General features: G+C 47.0%; 1 protein-coding gene across 2 annotated transcripts in view; it reads left to right on the forward strand.

Moving 5' to 3' along the window:
• TRRAP (transformation/transcription domain associated protein) overlaps positions 1-20129 on the forward strand; it is an 85015-nt gene that overhangs the window by 34740 nt on the left and 30146 nt on the right. For both annotated transcript variants that reach the window (XM_075284746.1, XM_075284747.1), the window contains 17 exons: positions 167-322; positions 416-550; positions 690-800; positions 2977-3123; positions 4270-4483; positions 7001-7126; positions 8837-8983; positions 9171-9373; positions 10267-10388; positions 10636-10849; positions 11497-11676; positions 12575-12721; positions 12830-12949; positions 14166-14453; positions 15888-16025; positions 16591-16703; positions 17623-17758. In XM_075284746.1, the coding sequence (XP_075140847.1) occupies positions 167-322; positions 416-550; positions 690-800; positions 2977-3123; positions 4270-4483; positions 7001-7126; positions 8837-8983; positions 9171-9373; positions 10267-10388; positions 10636-10849; positions 11497-11676; positions 12575-12721; positions 12830-12949; positions 14166-14453; positions 15888-16025; positions 16591-16703; positions 17623-17758 (2697 nt within the window). The remainder of the gene's footprint in view (positions 1-166; positions 323-415; positions 551-689; positions 801-2976; positions 3124-4269; positions 4484-7000; positions 7127-8836; positions 8984-9170; positions 9374-10266; positions 10389-10635; positions 10850-11496; positions 11677-12574; positions 12722-12829; positions 12950-14165; positions 14454-15887; positions 16026-16590; positions 16704-17622; positions 17759-20129) is intronic.

The following is a 20129-nucleotide window of genomic DNA, read 5'->3' on the forward strand; positions in this document are numbered from 1 at the left end:
CAACTCCCAGCATCTGGATGCAGAAGGGCCGCAGGATGGCAGTCATTATTATAGACAATACTTTCAAGAAATTCTTAGGAAATCTTATGGGGTTTTGCCTTCCTTACAATATTAGATTGTGATCACTAGCTTGGCGATGGTGCCCGCTAATATCGTGTGTTTCCAGGTTTACTATCCGGTGCGGCATAACCTGGTGCAGCACATGGTCAGCGCCATGCAGCGTCTGGGCTTCACTCCCAGTGTCACTATCGAGCAGAGAAAATTGGCCGTGGACCTCGCGGAGGTCGTCATCAAGTGGGAACTGCAGAGAATAAAAGACCAGGTGAGACCGTGCCGCCATCTTAGGATCCGGGGGTGTGCGTTTTTTGGGATGGTAAGATCTAATGATTTAATCTGGCTTTGCCGCTTCCCTCAGCCCGATTCTGACATGGATGCCAATGGCAGCAGCGACGGCGGCAGCTCCAGCGCAGGTGGAGTGAAGAGGAGTCTGACGGTCGATGCCAGCCAGGAAGTCAAGCGCTTCAGAACCGCCACAGGGGGAATTAGCACGGTAAGCTTGTTTACCGCCAGCTTTTATTACTTTCCTGTATTGGTGCTTCCTCTCTGGTTGGATTCACCTGAAATATCGTTGGCTCCGGTTTCATGTTCACAAAAGACGGGATTTGATCTTTTTTTATTTTTCGTTGCAGGTTTTCGGTCGCAGCCAGTCACTCCCAGGGGCAGACACTGTTATTACCAAGCCCATTGAAAAGCAGCACACGGATACGGTGGTGAATTTCCTCATAAGGATCGCTTGCCAGGTACAAACATTACACCAGCCCGTCCGTGTATACCACAGAAATGTGTCATGCTCCCTGATGGCAGTGCCCTTGTCTCATAGGACTGCCATCTTCTTACATTTACAGCCAGGAATCAGTCCTATGTAGTCACCGCTTACAGTCAGTGATATGTCCTGTGTAGTCACCGCTTACAGTCAGAGATATGTCCAATAGTCACCCCTTATGGTCAGGGATATGTCCTATGTAGTTGTCCCTTATGGTCAGGGATATGTCCTATGCAGTCACCCCTTATGGTCAGGGATATGTCCTATGTAGTTGCCCCTTATGGTCAGGGATATGTCCTATGCAGTCACTCCTTATGGTCAGGGATATGTCCTATGCAGTCACTCCTTATGGTCAGGGATATGTCCTATGCAGTCACCCCTTATGGTCAGGGATATGTCCTATGCAGTCACCCCTTATGGTCAGGGATATGTCCTATGCAGTCACCCCTTATGGTCAGGGATATGTCCTATGCAGTCACTCCTTATGGTCAGGGATATGTCCTATGCAGTCACTCCTTATGGTCAGGGATATGTCCTATGTAGTTGCCCCTTATGCTCAGGGATATGTCCTATGTAGTCACCCCTTATGGTCAGGGATATGTCCTATGCAGTCACCCCTTATCGGTCAGGGATATGTCCTATGTAGTCGCCCCTTATGGTCAGGGATATGTCCTATGTAGTCACCCCTTATCGGTCAGGGATATGTCCTATGTAGTCGCCCCTTATGGTCAGGGATATGTCCTATGCAGTCACCCCTTATCGGTCAGGGATATGTCCTATGTAGTCACCCCTTATCGGTCAGGGATATGTCCTATGTAGTCGCCCCTTATGGGCAGGGATATGTCCTATGTAGTTGCCCCTTATGGTCAGGGATATGTCCTATGTAGTCACCCCTTATGGGCAGGGATATGTCCTATGTAGTCACCCCTTATGGTCAGGGATATGTCCTATGTAGTCGCCCCTTATGGGCAGGGATATGTCCTATGTAGTCACCCCTTATGGTCAGGGATATGTCCTATGCAGTCACCCCTTATGGTCAGGGATATGTCCTATGCAGTCACCCCTTATGGTCAGGGATATGTCCTATGCAGTCACCCCTTATCGGTCAGGGATATGTCCTATGCAGTCACCCCTTATGGTCAGGGATATGTCCTATGCAGTCACCCCTTATGGTCAGGGATATGTCCTATGCAGTCACCCCTTATGGTCAGGGATATGTCCTATGCAGTCACCCCTTATGGTCAGGGATATGTCCTATGTAGTTGCCCCTTATGGGCAGGGATATGTCCTATAGTCACCCCTTATGGTCAGGGATATGTCCTATGCAGTCGCCCCTTATGGTCAGGGATATGTCCTATGCAGTCATCCCTCATGTAAAGCATCTAAGAATGTGCTCAGTCACTAATACAGTCATTATGGCTGAATCCGGGGTTGATCCAGCTGTACTGGCATACACTTTATACGTGGTGTAGTCTCCAGTTTCAACTGAGATTTTGGGTTGCCCTACCTGATATATCCTATAGACTGTGTCACATGTGACTGGCATCTTATTATATATGATATAATTCTGTTAGGACACTCACAAGACCAATGAAGGGGCTGCAGGAGGTCAGAAATGCTGCAAAACAGCCCCAAGGAGCATTCCCCTGTCCTAAGGTATCACTTGGACATGCTATCACTATGGTGGGGTCCAAGCTTTGGCATCCTGACCCTGGATACAAAGGGCATTCACAGCAGCCCTCCACCACAGTATGGCTCCATTCTTGTAATTGGGGCTGGCTGCAATTTCCTGTGCAATCTGGTGGGGTCGGGGGACGTGTAGTTATGGCTGGGGGGAGGTGTGCTTGGAAAAATGGTGAAGGGGCCACTGCACAGAATTGATGATGATACAGCACACCTTTGTGATATGTCCTAACCTTACACAATGGATGTACTTTCAGTGCTTGCGATATAATACCATATGAATACATGTTGTGGATCTTATTTCCAGACTAGCTCCTCCACTTTGTGGCTTCCACATTTATTCTTTCTTCTGTCTGGACTGTGACGCATCCGAACTACTTTACACTAATAAAACTTCTGTCTGGACCGTTCTGTATGATCTCGTAGTCTCCTGTCCGTGTCACTAACAGTCTGTGATCCCTATTGTGCAGGTGAATGACAACTCGAACACGGCCGGATCTCCAGGAGAGCTGCTATCTCGGCGCTGCGTCAACCTCCTGAAGACCGCCTTGCGTGCCGACATGTGGCCCAAATCGGAGCTGAAGCTGCAATGGTTCGATAAGCTGCTGATGACCGTGGTGAGTGTTCAGTGCGACCTGTGTTTACACGGGTACAGGAATGAATACAAGGGCTTAAAGGGGATCTCTGCCACATCATGAGATCTGATCCAACTTGCAGAATGTCCTAATGTCCTTACACGGCTGAGGAGAACCAAATAAATCTGGTTACTTATAGGAGCCGATTCCTCAGCTGGGCCCATCTGCACCTTCATTCCAGCTATTGATAGGGGTCTCCGCATCATTGGGACGTCTAGGGTAAACCTTGATCCTGGAATTTGGCTGTTCTGGGGTTTGCTGGGTCCCTGCTGGTCTCTCTGGTGATCTAGTTCACATCCGCACAGCTCACTACCAGAAATAATAACTTACCCAAAACTTAAAGGGACAAATCCCCAAGGAGGCCGAGTGTTTTTTGGCAGAATTTGCTTCCTGCGGAGTCGCTTGCTTTATAGTAAATAAAAGTCCTTTTCTCTCCCCGTCTGCCGTGCCATCCTCCTATTCCCGAGTATTTTACCTGCTCCGCCATTGACGCTCATCTATAACAAGCTCGCCATAATTAGCCGCCTAAATCCTGAGACTGATTTAGCCGGCAAATGCAATTTATTAATAGGGATCTGTTCTGTGCTCAGCGAACAATCTGCTAATAGGAGTTCATGTCGTCTTGTCACTTGTAGGGGAAATCATTGTATGTCATAATTGCAGCAAACCTACTTACAAATGGCGTCTCTGTAAGTCCTGAGCGGCCGCGTCGCCGTTCATGTGATGGCGATTAATTAAGCTCGGATACATTAATAGCCACACTTCGGCTCCTGAGGCCTGGAAAACAGGCGATGAGCTTTTATCTCAGCGGGCCATCCCAGGGTCTCACCGGGGAAGGAGCACATTCCTATTTAAAGAGGATGTTTTGACATCTCCGTCTATGCAGACATGTCCATAATGTGACTCCGCCAACATTTATCACTTAGAACGTGACATACTGACAAGTGCGACTCCTATAGACCCCGGTAAGACCCCCACCACTTAACCTCACGTGTCGCCTTCTTTCCTGCCCATAATAGTCCTAATCCTATTGATTGCTTTAGTTCTTTCCATTCTCTTGCACTGTATATAAGATTACCTTATACTACGACTGTCCGTCTTAATCTTCTCTTGTTTCCCCCTTTGTAGGAACAGCCTGCCCAAGCCAATTTTGCCAACATCTGCACGGGTCTGGAGGTTCTGAGTTTCCTCCTGACTGTGCTCCAGAACCCGGCCATTCTCAGCAGCTTCAAACCTCTGCAGAGGGGAATCTCTGCCTGCATGACCTGTGGAAACACCAAAGTCCTACGAGCCGTCCATACTCTGCTTTCCCGGCTCATGAGCATTTTCCCAACGGAACCCAGTAAGTTATAGGATAGGATGTTATTAGGGTCGGAGGTACTCAATGCAAACTCTGTATTACTGTGGCCTTACTGATCAGCTGTACACAGCTTCTGCACTGATCAGTCCAGGTGCCGGGTGTGTCAGCCCCCTATCGTCATATATTTCTGGCCTGTCTTGAGGAATAGGCCATAAAAGGGTTGTCCGGGTTAAAGGGGTATTCCCATAACTCTTGTTCTGCAGCCTGCAGGCTCTGTGCTCTCTTCACTTCCTGGATTTCTCGGCACATTGGTGGGCGGGGTTTCACTTGCTCTGCTATATGCTATGTTTGCAGTCAGTAATGAGGGATTGGTTGTAAATGCATTACCACAGTATGAAGCTGATGTGGAAACTGATGTAGCAGAGCTGGATTTGAGTCAGCTTGCATTACATACAGCGGTAACAGACTCCTTATCTCAGCCCTTATCAGCAAAATTCAATTAAACTGGCTGATAAGTGGAAAAGCTGAAGATAAACAGCACAGTAATCCCGGAGCTCTCACCTCCCCCTTCCGCTATCTGAGGAGCTCCGTTGCTTGTCAGCCCCTCCCGCCACCCCTAAGAGCAGGCAGCTACATCACTTGGGAAATGAGCAGATATGCCCAGTGGCCATAGAAACGCAGTGTCAACAATGAAGTGAATAAGTTAAGATAGCGGCCAAACAAAGCAGTTTTGATAAAGCAATGCATTTAGGAAAAGTCTTAAATCCACATAAACTAGCAGTATAGATAGGATGCTTTTCATGGGACAACCCCTTTAAGTCCCCCAATCCTCCTTATCCAGGTAGGCCAGAGCTTGATGCAGGTACTTGCTATGACAATGAGCTTCATTGTGTCGGGTCACAGCCTGCAAGTTTATACTCCCCGATCTGTGGCCCTGCCAACCATCCTTTACGAGCCCGGCTAATACTTGGTGATGGTTTAATACTCAGACAGTCCCTCATTGTCCTCCCTAAATTGCAGCAGATATTTGGGGTAGAGGACAAGCGCCCTGTTCATCGTCCTCTTTTGTTTTCCAGCTCACATTGTGCTAGTATTTCTCTGCGTATAATCCTCTTATAGGCAGTGATTTCATTGACCGCGCTCACGGGGCGACATTAGCGGGATCATCTCGGCTCCTTCTATCTTTTTAATAAAGTATATATGGTTGCGAGTTGTTAACCCCTTTCACCTCAGACGTGAGTGAGATTGAGCGTGACGGTGCGGCCCCTTGGGGACGAGGCCTCGCTGTAGGTTATCGCTGGGTCCCATCTTTCTAAGTATACATTGTCCTTAATTACGTCTCCTTGATAAAACAGCATTTTGCTATTGTGGCTCTAGGATATTTCCTAATGAAGCTTTACCGGTGGGGGGAGGGGGGTTAATACTATCCCGGGGGTAATAGTACCGAGATGACATTACTAGTGGAAGCCATCATCGGAGCTGATATATCGGTGACTGGCGTGGTCGGTGGTATCCTGGGGGGGAGGGGGCTCATTCCTATAATAGAACTGGCCCGGTGGGGGGCATGAAAGTCCAGTAGGTGTATTGTAGTTTTTTGTTTTTCCTCTATCAATACGTCTTTGGAGTCTGGGAGGAAATATACAAATGCCTTGCAGATGTTGTCCTTGGTAGGATTAGAACCCAGGACTCCAGCACTGCACCACTGAGCCACCGTGCTGTCAGTATTGTACAGTTTTGATAAGAAGAGGCTTTGTCATGAATCCAATGTATCCCCCACTGGACTGGAGATACACCAGCTCAACAGGGGATATGGGGGGGCCATCAAAAGTGACCTTGTTTTGGTATTATGCAATAAAGACCAATCCAAGGGAAAAACCTTCTATAGAAGTTACCAATGGACAAATAGATCCGCGCTTACCAGCTGTATTCTTGTTATATTCATTTATTAATAGCCTTTCACACAACGCGTTTCGAAACAATACAAGTTTCTTCTTCAGGTGAACAAAGGACATTGTCCTTTGTTCACCTGAAGAAGAAACTTGTATTGTTTCGAAACGCGTTGTGTGAAAGGCTATTAATAAATGAATATAACAAGAATACAGCTGGTAAGCGCGGATCTATTTGTCCATTGGTAACTTCTATAGAAGGTTTTTCCCTTGGATTGGTCTTTATTGCATTGTTCTATACGTGGATACACGGTTATAAGATCTGCTTGCTATCATTTTGCTGAAAGATTTGCTGAAAGATTTGCTTGTATGCTGTGATCATTATCACAGCAAATCAAGGTGATTACTATTGATGCACTTTTTTGTGAGAATCATCACAAGGATAATGCGCAAGGTGCCGCGCGGTGTTCTTTTTTGTTTTTCCTTGTTTTGGTATTGGCATCATAAGCTGTTGGTACCAAGTTGCGGATCGTAGATTGGGCAAGGTAAAACAGATGAGCTTGTGTGTCCGTATAATCTCTGCAGCCCTTATAACCTGCACGGTGTCATCCATAGCACAATAGAAGAACCTGCTCTGCCGTCATACTATAAACCTGTGTGAATTGTGTCCTAGGTACCTCCAGTGTCGCTTCCAAGTACGAGGAGCTGGAGTGCCTGTACGCCGCCGTGGGCAAAGTCATTTATGAAGGTCTTACTAATTACGAGAAAGCTACAAACGCGAACCCGTCTCAGCTCTTCGGTAAGTGCAGGATTAAGCGCCGGACTCCCCGCCACCGCCTTTGAATCCTGCGCGCGGTGCTGCGTCTCTGAAGATGCACCCACAGACTCCGGTCAATTATGTCACAGCTTGATGTAGCTTAAATCCCAGAATCGAGTGCTGTAAATATTCTTCTGGCGTCCTGTAGACATTTGTAAGACTGATGGCTTTCGCAGTCATTAGTAGGAGAAGTTCTCGCCGTCCCCCGATGAATAATACATAAACACACATTTACACGATTTCGAGGGACACAAGTAGTCGAGGACTTTAGTGTGTATATAAAAAGCAAAATGCGCTATACACTGGTCTTCTGTATGGGATCCCGTCACTTTGGCGTCCCCCGGGGGTTACTTGAGCAGGGGTTTGAGAACAATGCCTTTCTATCTGACTGCCAGTATAATACCGCAAAATGTAAATGCTAGCCGTCCCTCAGTGCCCTCCCTTGTGATCTCCGTAGACAGGGGTAATTTTACTTAAAGAATTGCCTGCTTGTCAGGTGTCATTGTGCATTGTGCAAAACACTTAGAAAGACTGGAGTTTAATTTAATCAGTTGCTTACAAAGAGCTTCAAGGTCAGAAGCGCAGGAATATGCTCGGCGGTGGCGGCGGCAATGACGGTGTAATCCACTTATGGCCGGCAGACACCTGCCGCTGTTTGTGCCTTCATCTGGCTTGTCGCTTTAGCGGCTATTAATGGATTGATGATATTGGGAGTCTATGTAGAAGCGAGGGGGCCATGTACCCAGCGCCCACACCGCTCTGCTATAATGCTGGTAAATCCTTGTATAAAGGGGGATTCTGGCCACAGGACAAGGTGGAGAAGAACCTCAAGGGGAAAATATTCCAGGGTTTAGGCTGATCCCGGGTGTTATACTGATTGCTAGATTTGGAGTTGGGATTTTTTCCCCTGATATGGGGGCATTGGCCTCATGTTTTTGGATTAGCACTTGATGGATCTGGTTGGTCTTCATACAACCTCATCTGCTATGTTTCTGTGTTACCCCCTACCCAATGGATATGGGGTAACCTACTGATCAGTGCGGGCTGACTGCTTGGACCCCCCACAAATAATGAGAACTGGGTAGCTGAATAGAGAAGCAGGTTGGGCTGCCATAGATGGCCACGACATAGTCCTTGGCTACCTTCTGCTTTCCCATTGATCGGTGCACGTGCCGCCCAATAGGCCATTCCATTCAAACCAGGGTGCAAAGTATCCCAGTTCTTGTGATCAGTGGGGATCTCATAGGTCAGACCCCAATCAGTCAACATGTTTCCTTCATCCATAGGGATCATTTTTTTGTTACCCTAATACCCCTTTAAGAGGAGTGGGCTACAATGTGCACTTTATGGGTTAGTGATGCGCAGTGTGGGCAGGAGAGCCCGTTTTCTATTATTATTGACGACCCCTTTAGGTCATTGAAGTTAACCAGCATAGAGCAGATGTAGCAGAGGTGAATGTGTTATCTCACTATTTGTTCTAATATCCCCTGTTACAGAATATTCTTGGTAGTAGAAGCGCCCGCACCACACGATGCTGCAAGGGTTAATGGTGATAGAATAAAACCTACATTGGAGCCCGGTGTATTTTTAATATACAGGGGATTAGGATTTTGGCTAGAAATAGCATTTACTACATAAAACGCCCAGAACCGTAGGAAATTGCAGCTAATAAGTTGTGTTTGCTTTGGTCAGGGACCCTGATGATCCTGAAGTCGGCCTGCAGCAACAACCCCAGCTATATAGACAGGCTCATATCCGTCTTCATGCGCTCCCTCCAGAAGATGGTGCGGGAGCACCTGAACCCCCAGGCGGCCGCCGGGACAGCTGAAGCCAATGCAGGTATTTAATCTGCAGGAAATGACACAGGAGCCGCCATGTGCTAAGGCTTTGCTTTTTGGAGGGTTTCCCTCCGGCCTGGTTTGATGCCAGCCTGTCCTGTAGGTGATGGATGGCGTTACGGTGTGCCAGCTCCCGGGGCGCGGTGTCTGACATTCTTTATTCTCACTCCTCTTTCTTTGCTCTCCAGCGGGCACCAGTGAGCTGGTGATGCTTAGTTTGGACCTGGTGAAAACGCGCCTGGCAGTCATGAGTATGGAAATGAGGAAGAACTTTATTCAGAACATCCTCACCTCGCTGATTGAAAAATCTGCCGACGCCAAGATCCTCCGGGCCGTGGTAAAAATAGTGGAGGAGTGGCTGAAAAATAACACCCCCATGGCTGCAAATCAGGTGAGCTCCTAAAGCAAGTGCACTGGTCTCTTGTAACACTACAACTCCCAGCATGCCCTGACAGCCACAGACAATGCAATAAAAGCCGAGCATCCTCCTATCGGCTCCCTGTAACTTCTGTCAGCCGCGGTCGCACTTCTCTACAATCCACCAACGAGCAGGTAATTTCGCGGCAAGGATCTTCAGCTTCCTAATCTTGAGAGGGTTTGGTTGCCTTAGTAACTGGTGACTGCCTTGGGCTCTCTCTGAGCTCTTCAGCTTCTCCCCGCGACTACTGTCTCTGACATCAGGAAGTGTTATGGGGCCGAGATGACTGTAGAGGGCGCTGTGCACAGATCTGTGCAGAAATCCTGCCTTATGCTGCACTTGGTATCGGCAGGTCGTAGTCCTAGAGCTAGGGCCCGGGTTTTATCTAATGGGGGGGAGGGGGTATATTACTATGCGGGTGCAGCAATAGGGTCACCACTCTGTATTCCGCTGCTCGGCAAACTAGGATAGGCTACAGTCAGAAAACGGGCAAATCGTTATAAGGGGTAGTCGCATCTCAGTGCATTTATTTAAACACATCTTGCAATTTTCACTCTGGCCTCTAAGCCTAAAAGTGGACTGGTTAGAATACAAAACAATACCTCTATAGACCGCATAACACCCATCACTACTGAATATAGATGATGTCACAGCGTATCTCCTCTCCTTCCCTGCACAGAGCAGGTCTAGATACTCCCGCATAGACCTCAAGGAGTTGACTCCAGACTAATACTGCTTAAGGTGGTGCAGACAACAGCGCTCTGCCCCCATCATGCTCAGGCCGGGGGGGTTATACTCATATTCTGTGTGAGATATAATATATAATCCCATGTTCATTATACGCTGTACCTTTGCTCATCCTGCAGACTCCCACACTTCGGGAAAAATCCATTTTGCTGGTGAAGATGATGACCTACATAGAGAAACGCTTTCCAGATGACCTGGAGTTAAACGCACAGTTTCTGGAGCTTGTTAACTACGTGTACAGGTACTTGTGTCTCCATAGACTTCTCCATTGTCTTACATGTGTGATCAGTGGACTATAGACTAGAGTAGCAGATTTATTCCTTGTCTATGGTACATGAGTGGACCCTGACCGAATGCTACACATGTAATCTATCATGGAATGTGAACCTGCTTCTGCATTTTTAGATACAGGATTAGATTAGATACAGGATTAGATTAGATTTTAAATATAGTCGTCTCAGGTATAACTTCTGTGTTTCCTATTTCAGAGATGAGAACCTCTCGGGGAGTGAACTGACCGCCAAGCTGGAACCCGCTTTCCTATCTGGACTTCGCTGCTCTCAGCCCCACATTAGGGCCAAATTCTTTGAGGCCTTTGACACGTCCATGAAGCGTCGCGTGTATGATCGACTGCTCTATGTCACGTGTTCTCAGAACTGGGAAGCAATGGGCAACCACTTCTGGATCAAACAGTGTATAGAGGTAAGATGGCGTGCACGGGACTCTGCAGATTAGACTTGTTCCGAGGATTTGTATGTCAGGGGTTCCGGGCTGGTTATGACCAGGTCATGTCGGAAGCAGCAACTTGCTCTCGAGTCTCTAGGCCACCTCCTTATGTTGGATGGGGGATACCAAATACATTATAATAGTAAAGCCGGATCCCATAATACAGGGAATAGGTGAACATGGGAGAGGATTCAGCGTGACTCCTGGACCGAGTGCTGGTTCCAATCATGTGATCAGGGTTGAACCCATCACCGAACCCCCAAACTCATCCCATAGAAAACCATGGAGGGAATGAGCGCCCTGAAGGGGTGGAAACCATCTAGGGACCCCCCCTGGTTCACCCCATACAAAACCCAATGGAGGAAGTGAGTACATAGACCCCCTGAGGGATCCCTTTATTAAGGTTGAAGAAAGACGCAGGTCCCTGAAGTCCAGCCTATAACTCTTACTGTTCTGCTGTGTACACTCCGCGTCCCCCCAGGGTATAGGAGGAGACATTAGATAACATTTAGCACACTCTCTTGATGTTTTCTATCTTCTCTGCCCCCTTTCACCTTCTCCCTGTTTTGTACGTGACCCTCGTCCTATTAACCCTGTGACCCCCCTGACTTTGATCCGTGCAGCTCCTGCTGGCCGTCTGCGAGAAGAACACTACAATTGGCACAAGCTGCCAGGGCGCCATGCTCCCATCTATCACTAATGTCATCAATCTAGCCGACAGTCACGATCGGGCAGCGTTCGCTATGGTAACCCACGTCAAGCAGGAGCCAAGGGAGAGAGAAAACAGCGAATCCAAGGAAGAGGTAAAGAATAAAGATTATTTTTCTGAAAAATAAAAAGGAATTCAAATCTTCTTCTTCGGTGCATTTAATAGTCTGCGCGGTTGGGTTGTCAGCGCTGCGTCCTCGGCTTGTGAGGCGCGGCAGCCATTGGATGTGACTGTATACAGTTCAGATGTGCTTCAGGTTTCTCCCGGGACGGGGTCGGTTTTGCAAGCTCTGCTAAAACTTTTGTTCCTTTGGCATCTCAGAGAGGTTTTTTAGAACAGTTCTGCCATTGTTCCACGTGTGAAAGCAGATCTGTCAGAATCTCCGCTAACTCGGGATACAAGAAATGACAGAGAGTGGAGACTAAACCCCGTGTGCGTCGCAGGGAACGTCGTGAAGGGTCGAGCCCTGTGCAATGAGCCTTTACACGGTGCTGCACGGACTGACCTCTATGCTGACCTTATATACGCTCTGCACAGATACATTTCAGGGTTCTAGATTCATCTGCTTGAAGAATCCAGGATATGACTTTATTAAAGGTGCTTAAAGGCATCCACCTTTTCACTGTCTGAATGGGGCCTTTGTATGTGGTTGGAGGCTTAGCCCAGGGTCACACAGAGGAATTTGGAGCTGATTTTTTTTTATTTTTTTTTTATTTTTAAGGTGGATTCCAAATCAAAATCGGCTACAAAAATAAGCCGGAATGTTAATCCCATTTTTTTGTATCTAAGGCCAATCGGCATGCCGAACCAAAGGTCTTCCCACCACGGGTTGTACAGGGCCAGGATCTGGGTTTCTGATTTCTCATTGGTCGCGTGTTGCTTCCTATAGGTTATAGGTGCACTAACTGAAGTGCACTACTAGCGCCACCTAGTAGCAATTATTTATTTTGGTAATTTTATAAAGATTATTGTAACCATTTGTTTTATATCAGGATGTTGAAATTGATATTGAGCTTGCACCAGGGGATCAGAGCACCAACCCCAAAACTAAAGAGCAGTCAGAAAAGGACATTGGTAACCAGCTCCATATGTTAACCAATAGACACGACAAGTTTCTGGACTCTCTGCGTGAAGTAAAGGTGAGTCCTACTCGTCATTGTGCACTTTATGGGCTGGCATGCTGATGCTGTGCACCTATTAGGAACCATATCATGCCTCTGACTGTTCCCCATCTATGTCCCCTGCAGACGGGAGCCCTCCTAATGGCCTTTGTTCAGCTGTGCCATATTGCAACCCCTCTGGCAGAGAAGATTTGGATTCAGCTTTTCCCAAGATTGTGGAAAATCCTTTCTGACCGTCAACAGCATGTAAGTTACCGACATAAGAGTGGGGTATGTCTCCCACCACTAGGAGGCAGGAGTGGGTAATGGAAACAAATTGTGTATCCTGTTCTAAAGTATAGAAAAAAGGTGCTAAAATCCGTGTGCACCTGAACCTCTGGATGAAGTGACATAAATTAGCCTGGGTTCACCTTTCAGTGTATTTTCTAGGTATCCTTTGGAATAAGGTTTATCGAAAGTGCAGACATGGCAAAGTCACAAGGCGGACTTATATACACACTGATGGTAGAGCTTGTAGGTCGTATGGTCTATACTTAAATACATTTTCCATCTTGCATATATAATATTAGGAGGGTATGCAATATTGTGTGATCAGTGGGGTTTGGCCTCTGGGACCTCCATCAATTCTGAGAGTAAAGGGTGCGGGTCGCTGTTGTATTGCTGGGTCGTCTTCACCCTATTCCTTGCACATGAGCACCCGGCCACCCGCTGTGCATACAACTGCAGCATAACCCTATTCAAGTCAATGCGACTTTCTGCAATGGACGCTGGTTAGGTCAGGACGAGCCACGAGCTGTGCAGTAAAAACTTAGAAACCAACAATGCGGCCTCTGCATTCTCAGAATCTAAAATGTTGGACACAACTGATCGTACAGTCCTAGAGGTGTGCAATCTCAGAATCTGCCTCCCATAGTTTGCAATAGAAGGAGTGTCGGATGCTCCTTTTTTCAGGGTGCGGAGACTTGAAGCATCCAGCTCAATCACATCACAGTGTTAGAAACTCAGGGCCCGAAAGTGGAGTGGGATCTAAGGCTACAGAGCGCCTTGTATTCCTTTTTACTTTCTGTCCTGTGATCCCGGCCTCGGTTATTATCTAAGAGAAGATGCCTGTGCAGTTTTCCCCAGTACTGGCAGCCAACTCTCCCATATATAGCGTATTCCTCGACCATGTCTGCCCAGGATGTGATAGATGAAGTTCTAGGACTGCGTGCAGATTATAACAGCATTGTTTATTTTGCTGTAAGTGCTTTTACTCCTGCAGCCAGGAAGTTTCTGTCTATTGCTTATGACGATGGGTAAGATCCATTTTGATGATAGATGCGTGGCGTTGCTGCAGGTATAGCTATTTATCATTCACAAGGCCTCGCTCATATCATTCACATGAGTTATGTACTGATACAGGTGCTCTGGAGATCCCAGTTCATTGGAGCTTGCAATCATTGCTATTTCTTTGTGTTCCCAGGCGCTGGCAGGGGAAATCAGCCCATTCCTGTGCAGCGGGAGCCACCAGGTGCAGAGAGATTGTCAGCCGAGCGCCTTGAACTGCTTTGTGGAGGCCATGTCTCAATGCGTCCCTCCAATCCCCATCAGGCCTTGTGTACTCAAGTACCTGGGAAAGACGCACAATTTGTGGTTCCGCTCCACGCTCATGCTGGAGCACCAGGCGTTCGAGAAAGGTCTCAGCCTGCAGATCAAGCCCAAGCAGACGACAGAATTTTACGAACAAGAAAGCATCACCCCGCCCCAGCAAGTGAGTGTCATTCCCTCTGCCTCAGCACTTTTGGAGACGATATTTATATAGATTCTGGCCGGCAGACAAGAGCAAAGTAATAATCTTTTACTGAGCTGATAATGTTCCATGTTCTTTGTTTTTGGTGCCAGATGCGCTATGATCACGTATCCCCTGCCATTACAACTTGATTCGATTTTCCCTTCGCTCAGTTATTTTTCGCCTCTTTTCCTGTGGACAAAGACGTACAAATAATAAAGTCAGACGAGAAACCGCTCTTAAGGACAATTAATAAGGAGCCGCTAGGTTCCAGCGTTAATACAGGAGGGGGCCATGAAAATCTGCTGGCTTATCGTGCAGAAATCAAAACCCACAAAAGCAAGTCATTAAAAGCTGATAATGGTGTGCAGTAAACACTGGCATATAGTGCAGCAGACAGCGGCCAGCTAGGAGGGGCGAGTGGCCCGTGCCCACCAAACCTCACGTACTGAGACAGTCTTACTAGGCCCAGCTCCTGTAGTCACCGCGCCTGCACAGTGCAGACCTGAAATATATTTCCAGTAAAGTCCATAGGTTACTTCTCTAGCTTCACTGATCTGTGCAGGTGCCGGGGCACCAGAGAAGAGTCCGATGAGACTCCTCAGACGCCATGCTAGGTAAGGAGCCACCCATCCCTAAGGACCTGTCAATGCTTTAGTGTCCCATATAAGCCGAGCAGGTTCCCTTTAAGAGGATTGATTAGCAAAATGTGTCACCTCTCTTAACATTTCTAGTTTAGTCAATACTGATATTTCCTAGGACTTAATGCCATTCCTCTATTATTCCTACTGGAAATCCATAAATGACTCTTATTATTCCCCTTGTCAGAGGATTGTCCATATACGGTGATACTTGTAGGCCTAGAACAGATTTGGGTTCACACACTGCAGCCAATCAGAGGAGGCAGAGCTGCAGGAGGAGGAGGCGGCAGCAGCCTTGACCAATGATAAGACAGTAGGCGTGTCTCAGACTACCGTAGACTCTGATAGGCACTATCGCTAAGCTGAAGTCGCAGATCACAGCTCTGTCCTAAAAAGCAGCTGAGGAGCCGGATCTGAGGAATGTCAAGGAGTCCTCTGCTTTATCTACTGACTTTCTGTCCTCCTTAAGCTTTTCAATGGGCAATTGCTTTAACTAAATGTCACAACTTGTCCCTGTGTCTGTGCAACATAATAACCAGCACCAAGGTAGCCCAATGGACCAGTGTCTGCGCAGCAGGAGGCGCGACCGGCTTGTAGCAATTCAAAGTGCGCCCCCCTCCCAAACTGGTGACTTCTAGGTATTGCACTTCTGGCTTGATACTGATGTATAAGAGAGGTCACCAGCGCTTTCTAATCTACCATGGGATCTGCTTTATTTCACTGGAGTCCTCGCCGCTGTTTCCCTACAATGTCTTAACGTTCTCGTCTCTTTCAGGAGATATTAGATTCCCTTGCAGAAATATATTGCCTCCTCCAAGAAGAAGACATGTGGGCCGGGTTGTGGCAGAAGCGTTGCAAGTTCCCAGAGACGGCCACGGCCATCGCGTACGAGCAGCACGGCTTTTTTGAGCAGGTACATTATTTCACACTGTCCGCAGACGGCCTGATACAAATCTCCTCGTCCTCAGGACACCCCGTTCTCTTATCTGTAAGGAAAGGAACTTGTTGTACGTCTCTTGTGAGAGATATCGAACACCTCTGTGTCAGAAGCGCGTCACGCGCCCCTGTACCCGGCCTGAATATTAATCCGGTCGCGTTCATACCGAGTGCAGCCCTTAAAGGGGCCTTATGGAAATACATGTAAACCGTTGTCTATGGAACAGTACAATATCACTAGATTATACAAGTCATTGGGGTAACATTTGCGGCCTCCTTGGGTTCCCCTTACACTTGGTAGTATAGTGGGATTGTACCGTACATTTACCTTTATCTGTCTGCAGACACCAAGTCCCTTTCAATAACACAAAAGGATCCTCAGACAAACGTTGAACTAGTTTCTAAAACTTTTCTGATCCAGTTCTGTTCTTCACGTGTCGGTAGATGTGTGAAGGTATTGATCTGTCTCCGGGCGCAGAATGTGCACGTACAGATCCTGTAGATGAAAAGCTATTGATTCTTCTGGGCTTTTGTTCTTTTAGGCTCAAGAAACATATGAAAAAGCAATGGAAAAGGCCAAAAAGGAACATGAAAGGAGCAACGCATCTCCAGCTGTCTTTCCCGAATATCAGTTGTGGGAGGATCATTGGATTCGGTAAGTGCGGGTCACGCCTTGTTCTTTCTATCGCTTTTGTAAAGTTTTGTACTTTTTGACTTGATGCGTTTTCTTATGACCGAAGAGGCTACAAAATATCTCTCTATAAAAGCAAACCTTGGGGAAATCCTCAGTGTGTAGAACTACAGAAGGCAATACAGCCGGCATGGCATGGCGGTGTGCTGACTCAACATGGACTGGGCATGTTGGAGTTTAGTGTGTCCAATCCTATTGTCCTCAAGGGGGGGGGGGGTTTAATCTGTCTCCGAGGTGTGTGCCAATAATGTAATCCCTCTCCCGAATTACTCACTGAGCTCTGTATGGGGAGATTATCATGTATGGCTGCCTTATATTTTAGAATCTATCCACTTCTTAGCAGGAGGTATGATTGTTACTTTGTATCAGTCTGTGGCTGTTTTTTAATTCTAAGAACTGAATGTTAAAGCACAAAAGTTTCCCAATGTATCGGTCTGTGCACGCCCTATTAAAAAGGCTCTGCTAGTCCTTCATACCTAGGAGAGTACAGTACAGCTTCTGCTGGGTCCTCAGTGAAAGAAGCCAGGATAATATATTTAGGAAGGACAGAGACTTTCCATCTGCTGCTCAGAGACAGATCCCCCTATAGGTATCTTCAGTTTTCTTCTTGATGTCTCAAGCACTTTAATAGGAAAGTTCACCCAATTTTTAATGAAATATTTAATTTTTCAAACCGCAGAGCCTGTACTGTATTTTTTTTTTTCCATATGATTTTTTTTGTCCATAAAACTTTTCCTTGGAGCCTCGATTTAACCAGGCGGCCCTCTAATTGTCAGATAGCCGAGTTTGTGTTGAATGACCGAGGTGGTAATACAAGCGCGTCGTGTGCCGGTGTCCTCGCTCGTTCCCCCATTACCATTGTGTTACTTTGTCTCTTCTCTAGATGTTCTAAAGAACTGAATCAGTGGGAGGCCTTGACGGACTACGGCCAGTCAAAGGGCCACATCAATCCATACCTTGTCCTTGAGTGTTCCTGGAGGGTCTCTAATTGGACGGCCATGAAAGAAGCCCTGGTGCAGGTCTGAATCCTCTCCTTTCACTCCTGATTTTTGATAATCCGCTCCCTCATTCTTCCTTCCCATGTTTGCACAAAGTCAGCATTACAGCTCATTTCACTGAGGCAATAAAGCGCTCTTCAGGGAATGTGTTTGATTTAGAACACAGCTGCGGTTTCTGGCACGTAAGGCATATTGCAAATAAATGTTTTTGTGTGTTTTTTAATACAGTCGTGTTACTTTAGAGAGAAATTATTAACCGTTTCCAGTCGGGGCCCGATCATTCTGTCACTTGCTGCAGATTTGAGGCGACTGCTTTGTAGTCCAAACAAAATCTGATCTTTCGAAGTAACTTATCAAATGTTTTTAGAATTCCATGTATATCACGTCCTATCTAACGCTAGATATCTCATCCTATAAGAGCACGGTGCATTGTGGGTGCTCAGATCACTGTTGCCTGTTTAGAGGGTCTTTTATCACTTGCACGAATTTCAGCCCTCAATTCTCGTACAGACACCTATTATATATAATCGGGTATTCTCCATCTTCTGCCTGTTTATTATAAGACCTTCTCTGCCCATTTTACGCCTCGTCTCATTATTACCCGGAGGGTCCTAATGAATTCTGATGCCTAGACCGGACCTGTCATTCAGTTCACCTTCAGCTCGTCCTTGGTGAGATCTGCGCTCAGTAGGATCCGCACTACACACAATGGTTGGTCCTGATAAATGAACGCTTCACCCCGGCCGGGAGTGATGGAGAGCAGCCGCTGGTGGGCAGGGTGACAGCTGTCTTAAACAAATGACATGGTCGGCAAGGTCCCCGGCTTGCAAAGCGCTGAGCCTCAGTTATCTTATATCGTGGTGGCCAGGGGGTCATAGTTTCTATTAATTGACCAAATTGCTTTGTATGAAGGCTCAATGAGCAGGTTCTGACTCCGCCAGTGATTTAATGCCTGACCCCCTGATCTATCCGACCTCACCGTTTATATTGGGGTGGAAGCTGGTGGAGAAACCGCAAAGTCTGGCTCAGATTTCTCGTCTTCGTATTCAGGTTTTCAGTCCGGACATCATTGCTCATGCAAGTTTGCATGTCGCCCTAACACTACGTTGCAGTGTACATAGTGATTGCAAAAGCAGCCCCCCAATATTGGTGCACGTCCCACCGTGAGCCTGGTCCGTCTGATAGACATCTTTGCATGTGGAGTCAGAGTCAAAACCAATTTAAAAGAAAAAAAAATATATATAATTGTTATACAGTTATTAATCTGGAATAATGAGATGATTACTCTGGTCCATATTTACTGTTTTAGGAATCAATCATTAGATTTCTAAAGAATTTGAGCACTTCTGTTGGTCTTAAGTTGTCAGCTGTTCCTTCCATATGTCTGTGTGGTCCATGCTGTGCATCCATGATGTGAAGCCGCAGACTCTGTACTGGCCCCTTTACAGTGATACATATCCAGTATAGACAAGTATATTGTCCCCCTACCTGGCAGATACCTGCATCCCCGGCTTGTGTGATCTTCCTCATAGTCACTGCTGCTATCTGGAAGGACTGATAATCTGAAGGGGCGGAGCTTCTCTCTGAGCAATGGTGTGTGTGTGGGGGGGGAAGCTCCTGCTGCAGCCAGATGCCTTACAGCAAGTCAGATCTTATCTATGGAAGGTGATGGAGGTCTAGGAGGACAGGACTGATCTTCTTGGACCTATTTAGCAGTATAAGGAGTGTGAATGAAATAGGAGACGGGATGGGAAAGGTTAACTGGATATTACAAGAGGAATCGCTGCATTTCTTTTCTATTGACTAGAGCAGGGGCGAGAAAATCAGAATTTCTCCGACTGCTTTCTGCTATTACTAGAATCTCTCCCGCTGGTAAAGGGCGCCTTTCAAGTACCGTCTATTTATTAGGGGATTTCTATAAATTCCCTAACACATTTAAGGTGGCCGGGAAGGTTGGTATAGTCATTTGAGTTCTCCCTTTAAGTGATGTTCTTACAGAGCGCATTTTTCATTCAGTTAAGGGTCGGTACATTGTATAGTCAGTATTTAATCCCCAAGATGAAACCGGGAGAATTGATCATGTCTGACAGGACTGGGTTGTGATGCCTTGAAAGTTAAGTGGAGGTGACAGGCACCGGTGACTGCAGGCGCAGCCCTGGATAGGCCGAGATTCTCCGTAATGAGGCATGTACTAATTTACTAAGGGAAATGCTAAAGCCGTGCATCGCCATTCTGCTGCCGCGTCCCTGCCTGTAAAACACGGCTGCTTGGCCAGCGCTCTGTGGGGCCATTGTCCATGGCCGCCCTGACGTTGCTCGGCTTCTATCGCGGCATTGTTGGGTTTCCCGGCCTGCTGGTATATCGCTTTCCCAGCAGGTAAAATTCAGGGCTA

This window comes from Leptodactylus fuscus, chromosome 8, assembly GCF_031893055.1.
Source record: "Leptodactylus fuscus isolate aLepFus1 chromosome 8, aLepFus1.hap2, whole genome shotgun sequence".
Classification (NCBI taxonomy): Eukaryota; Metazoa; Chordata; class Amphibia; order Anura; family Leptodactylidae; genus Leptodactylus; species Leptodactylus fuscus.